The 6030-nt window shown below is 46.2% G+C and overlaps 1 protein-coding gene across 3 annotated transcripts; it reads left to right on the forward strand.

Moving 5' to 3' along the window:
- Positions 1-2488: 2488 nt before the first annotated feature.
- Positions 2489-6030, forward strand: LOC123125978 (folylpolyglutamate synthase). 3 transcript variants are annotated; one of them, XR_006461528.1, is made up of 6 exons: positions 2489-2733; positions 2857-2981; positions 3071-3188; positions 4608-4686; positions 5322-5422; positions 5911-6030. XR_006461528.1 is itself a non-coding variant. In XM_044546406.1 (4 exons), the coding sequence occupies exons 1-4, from the start codon at positions 2586-2588 to the stop codon at positions 4619-4621; spliced, it is 405 nt and encodes a 134-aa protein (XP_044402341.1). In that variant the 5' UTR covers positions 2489-2585; the 3' UTR covers positions 4622-5871. The 3 variants fall into 3 exon arrangements, 1 of the variants encoding a protein (XP_044402341.1); XR_006461527.1 differs by having other exon boundaries at positions 4608-5422; positions 5911-5974; XM_044546406.1 differs by lacking the exon at positions 5911-6030 and having other exon boundaries at positions 4608-5871.

The following is a 6030-nucleotide window of genomic DNA, read 5'->3' on the forward strand; positions in this document are numbered from 1 at the left end:
TGGTCCTGGTTTCATGCATGTTCAAGCAACTTATACCTATTGTATAAGTGAAATCAAATAAATGACATTTAACTAACCACTTATGGAGTTTGATTTTGAACCTTGAGTTCAAACCAACTTCATTTAACTCGTTGCTAGTTGCATTAGGTCAATCAACAGCATATTGCCATGTCATGATCATGCATCATATTGTTGCGTTGCATTGATTGTGTTTCCTCTCTGTTGTCAGTGCTTGTCCCCTCTCAGTAGATGTGGTTTCGACGATGAGTTCGATGACACCGATGAAGAGCTATACTATCTTCAGAAGTGCCAAGCAAGCAAAACCCCCTTGTTCATTCCGATACAATCCCACTCTCGCTTCTGCTCTCTTTTACTGCATTAGGACTACAACGATTCAACTGTTACATGCTGCGGTAGTTGAACCCCTTTCCTCTGCATGACCAGTCATTTCCATAGTAAATAGATGAAACCCACTAGCATGAGTAGGAGTTGTTTGAGTCCTGATGTGCCTACTCATTCATGCTTGCTGTCATGCCTGCTACTGCTTAGAGTTGAGTCAGGTCTGATTCATCGAGGATGAATTGGAATGTGTGAACAGGTCCTACTATTGAGAGCGAAGTGTGTGAACACGATTTGGTAAAGGTAGCAGTGAGAGGCCATGTACGAGTACATGGTGGGTTGTCTCATTGAAACCGTCCTCAGGAACTGAGTTCTGTTCTGTGATCCAAGATAGTTACTACCACACATTGGGTTCCGGTAACTCGACCCCTCTCGGCTTATTAATCGCCTCGATCTCTGTCCAGGAGTTGCAACTAGTTTCTGGTGTTTGTAAGATATGTGTTGGGGGCGTGCGTAGCGCTGACCCTAGGGCTCGGCTATGATGAGGTAGAGACATGAGGCACGGTGTACCGAGACGCCCGTTTGGTGCCTCGGGAACCCTGCTCTCATCGTTTGGGGCAGTGAGCGAAACCTCGGTCGGATCTCCTTGCGGATGGAACCCGAATAGGCGATAAACCTGGACTAGAGACTTGTATGGTTAGTCAAGTCGTCGCCGACACCCTCGCCAGGCTTCCGCTTGAAGGTTGCCGAGATACATGACGTGTACATGGCGGTAAGTGGCGAGAGCATGTGTGAAGAAGTACACCCCTGCAGGGTTAACATGATCTATTCGAATAGCCGCGTCCGCGGTAAAGGACTACTGGGTTGCTTGTGCAGTTCATAGACAAGTGAAAGTGGATACTCTAAAATAAGCAAGATAAGCGTGAGTGCTATGGATGGCCTTCTCGTAGGGAGACAGGAGCGGATCCATAGTGGTGTATTGATATGGTGAATATGTGGAGTCGTGTGCGCCACCTCAAAGAGTTACCAACAGTTGTAGTACATGATAACCACTGAGTCAAAGCTGGCTTACTGCAGTTAAACTCCACCACCCCTTTGTTGATACTGATGCATATGTAGATAGTTCTGATATAAGTCTTGCTAGGTACATTTGTACTCACGTTTGCTTAATTTATGTTTTCGCAGAGAGACTTCAGTCTCACTAGTAGTTCCGCGTGGACTTCGACGTTTAGTTTGTTACCTCAGCTACGATCTTGTACCCTTGGGAGGGTCTTGTAGATAGTCAGGCTTCTCAGCCTTTTTCATTTGTAGTTGTCTGTACTCAGACATGTTATGCTTCTGTTGCTTGTATGCTCTGTATCTTGGGTCATGTGACCCCTGTTTGTAATAAATGCTATGTGGCTCTTCAGGGACTTTATCTATTTGAGTTGTTGAGTTATGTTGTGATGCCATGTTGTACAGCACATACTTGCATGTTATGCATATGTGTAACGTGTATTGCTATGTGTGGGATCCGACAAACTTGTTGTTCATTCTTGGTAGCCTCTCTTATGGGGAAATGTCTCCTAGTGCTTCCACTGAGCCATGGTAGCTTGCTACTGCTCCGGAACACTTAGGCTGGCCGACATGTGTCCTTCTTCGTTCCTGTGTCTCTCCCTTCGTGGAAATGTCATGCGTTATTCCTTTAAGTCCTTGTAGCTTGCTACGACTTGGGTTCATACGTTGATGATCGACACGTTCGTTGCTGGGTCATGTATGCCTGTTCATATAAGTTAGTGCCACTTTGGCTCTACGACTAGTCATGTCGGCCCGGTTTCTCTGTCATATGGATGCTAGCGACACTATCATATACGTGAGCCAAAAAGCGCGTGAGGCCGCAAAGCACTACTAAAAAACGACTATAGCTAATATGAACATTAATGGCGCACCATGTATGTGGTGCGTCATTAGTGGCCATATTACTAATAGCGCACCTGGTGTGTGGTGCGCCATTACTAGTTTTGTCCTAGCCCCACATCCCTCCCCAGACTTAGCAGTGGCGCACCAGGGAAAGTGCGCCATTACTAGTTTTTAACTAGTAATGGCGCACCAGTAATAGATGCGCCATTGCTATGTGTACGTATGGCGCACCCCCTACCAGTGCGATTGCTATCACCCCTTATCCCCTTCCTCCTGACACACCCCACCCACCTCCCTCGACTTGGATCTAGATCGGGAAGCCCCGGCCGCATATTCCCCCGCCGCCGATGCCTCAACCCCCTCTCGTCGCCGCCGCCAGCCTCTGCTGCCGCCTACTCCTCTCCTCGCCGCTCGCCTCCTCCCGCACCCGCCGCTTCCTCCCCCGCGCCATGGAGTCGTCCTCCTCCACCGCCGCCGCCGCTGCGGAGCACGCAGGTGAGCGACGCGACCCGATCGGGGCTTGCTAGCTTCGTGGAGTGACACTAGTGGTGCGTGTTGGGCTGGGTACTGTACTGATGGCTGCCGCGTTCGTGCGGCGGGGTGGGGATTGATGTGCAGGTGGCGCGGCGGTGGGGGAGTACGAGGAGGTGCTGGCCCGGCTCTCCTCGCTCATCACGCAGAAGGTGCGCGCGGACACCGGCAACCGCGGCAACCAGTGGGACCTCATGGGCCGCTACCTCCAGGTACTCCGTCCCCTCCTTCATCCTCCTCCTCAACCGCGATGTGGGTGGGGATGTGTTGTCTGATCTAGAGGGCGGATTTGGTTCTTCAGATTCTGGAGCTGGAGGAGCCCATGGCGCGGATGAAGGTCATCCATGTCGCCGGCACCAAAGGTCATCCATGTCGCGCGGCCCGATCGGGGAGCTCCGATTCGTCTGCCCACCAGTCAGGTACGCCCTCTCCGCTCCGCCCCGATTCACCCCTTGCATCAGTACGACGATGCCCTAGGAGCAAGGTAGCTCAAGGCAGAACCAGGGCTCTTGCCCGTGGATCCTTCCGCACCCTAGTCCCGATCCTGTGTGGCGTAGAAATCCCTCTGCCCGTCTGCCGTAGCCGAGCTCCACGGTTGGTCGCTTGGTATTTTTGAAGGGGGGGATGAAGGTTTCAGTTGATAGATGATTTATTTCTGGTCTTATGATCCAATTGCAACAAGTGCCGTAGACAGTTAATTGATGATCCTCATCCTGTGTAGCTTGCACTCCATAGCAGGGAAGGGGGAAGTAAATTCAACTGAGTCCAGCACCTGAAATCGTGTATCTACCACTACCAGGTTTCATTTTGGCAGATGTGAATAATATAAAATCCATGAAATTCAGTCCAAGAATCTGGTCCTGTTCTGCACAGAGTGCAGACACTAAGCAGCCACGGAAGAATTCCATGTGCTATTATGACTATATATACACCAAATCTTGTAACCTCTGGATAGTGCAGCTTAGTTTTAGTACGTCGGCTGCATCAGACTTCCAGTAAGCACTGCCACGATAAATGAATTGCGTTGTGTGTCTTTGAAGTACTTGTGCAGAGCGATGCATATAGGTTTTTCCGTTTCAAGCTACATGTGTTGCATTGAAAGGGAGCTCTCTTTCCTGCACGCAGCTCAGGCAAAACAAATAAACAACGGAGTTAAGCAGGGTCTACACTGTTGCGTTTGTTTCTTAAAAAAATTACCTGAGATATCTCACACATATCTGTAGAGAATAGTTTTGCAACAGCAGTCTTCTTGTTTCCAACGGTTTTAGCTTGAATGGATCTCCCTCTGTCTCTGTTTCTGGGATCAGTACATCATTGTCACTCCCTGGCAAGTCCCAGCACCAGGTAGACATGCCTTCTGAGAGAGACAGAAGTGATTGTTCAGGCCGATGTTCTAGTGCTTGCTAGAGTGCTTTGTATGGCCAAAGGATGCCTCAGTAGGCCGTCTTGTGATGTACAGGCAGTATCTGGTTCAGATGGGGAAGCTACTCCCGGTAACCCCTATTTTTCCTTCTTGCTGTGGCAGAAATCATCAATAGCCGCAAAGCTACTGAATGCCAGACTGTATAAGCACCAGAGGGGACTCAGATTGTGGTATAACACAAATCTCTACATCTTCAAACTGTCCCCGTAATGCCCAGTTCGAAATCGTACACACTGTATTTTCAAGTGGTGCCCACATGTAGTAACATTATTTTCACATCTGTGCCCTGCGTTGAATTTGATACCGGCAATGAACCAGTCACTTGTCTCTCGAGTTGTCAGAGGACCGTTTTTCATGTTCCGCATCTTGGATTGGTAACTACATGTATAACATTTTCCACATTTTTTTCCTGCAGCAGCAGCAACCTAGTCGTCGTCGTCGATGGCAGGGTTGTAACCTCACTGTCACGCTAATGGACGCAAAAAAGAAGAGTGGTAGTACTATCAATGGTTCAGTCAGCGCCTCAACAGCGTCTGCACTACTTCTGATATTGTTTTTCAGTAGCTTTTTTCTGCACCTTTTTCTTTCAGTTCTTAGTGCTGCTGCCCCATGAACACATTTTTTTAATTTGACTGTACAGTCAAATGAAGCCTTTGTTAAGTATACACTCCAAAATTCAGTTAACAGTAGCCTAACTGAATTTTTTGTTTCTGAATTTATAAACTCACTTTATATTCAGTTTATAAATTAACAGTAGCTTCAAAATTAAGTATCATTCGCATGGATCAACTGTTATTTTATTTTGTGGAGGATAAAGTTCAGATCATGAATAATGGCATTACAAGTCAACTTGGCACAATTACACATGTCCTGAATCTCATAGAATCTGACACTAGCAAGTCTTCATTGGCATGCAAGTACTATTACATTGTCATGACAGGAACAATTAATTATTTGACATGTATCATTGGTACTGCTAAAACATTTCGTTCATGTTTCAACAAATTTGGTGAAGACCACTTCATATGTATTTTGCATATATGAATTATCTCCTGTTGCTTTCTAAGATGCTATTTCTTTCAGTTCTAGCCCTCCTATCTTTAATTCCTGGCTGCTGGACTACCTGCAGGACAACGAGTTCATCTGCGGCAGCTATCGCTGTGAGCAGTCCGTCCGCGACGCGCTCCGCAGCGTCTTCGTCGGGCACAACGAGATCCTCAACGTCTGGAAGTAAGTCGCCGGCCATCTGTTTCCTGATGAATTTTCTTTCTAGCTCAATGTGATCGGATATGACTAGTACGTTCAGATTTGCTCTTGTTTTCTTTTCAAATAGTACTAGTAGTCTATATTCCAGCTGTGCGACTACCTGTAGCCACTTGAACCGATGAGAATTCTTCAAGCCTACCTATAGCCACTTGAACAGATGTCTATCTCAGATCTGCTCATCTAAAAAATCTAAGTGGAGTAGTATACTGATAGTATGGTATAATAATATTATCAAAAGGTAAATGCCCTGATTATTTAGCTCTGTCAGATAAATACTCGTCGAAAGTGGGCTCCTATCAAAATTCATTTCCATTATAATCTTACTCATACAATATTCACACCATGTAATTCTGGAAATATATGCTCATATCTAGTTATGCATAAAAAATGACAGTATTGACATGTTATAAATAGTTTGTTTGTCTTTCTGTTTATTTTGTTACATTTTGCAGGGATAAAGTGAAGAAAAAGAAGAAAAGATTATTAGAAGATTAGTTTTAGGATTTTCTTTTATTTCCTTGCAATTTTCCTTTTATTGGATACTTGTAAAGACATTGTAATATTCTTACTAT

This window comes from Triticum aestivum, chromosome 5D, assembly GCF_018294505.1.
Source record: "Triticum aestivum cultivar Chinese Spring chromosome 5D, IWGSC CS RefSeq v2.1, whole genome shotgun sequence".
Lineage (NCBI taxonomy): Eukaryota > Viridiplantae > Streptophyta > Magnoliopsida > Poales > Poaceae > Triticum > Triticum aestivum.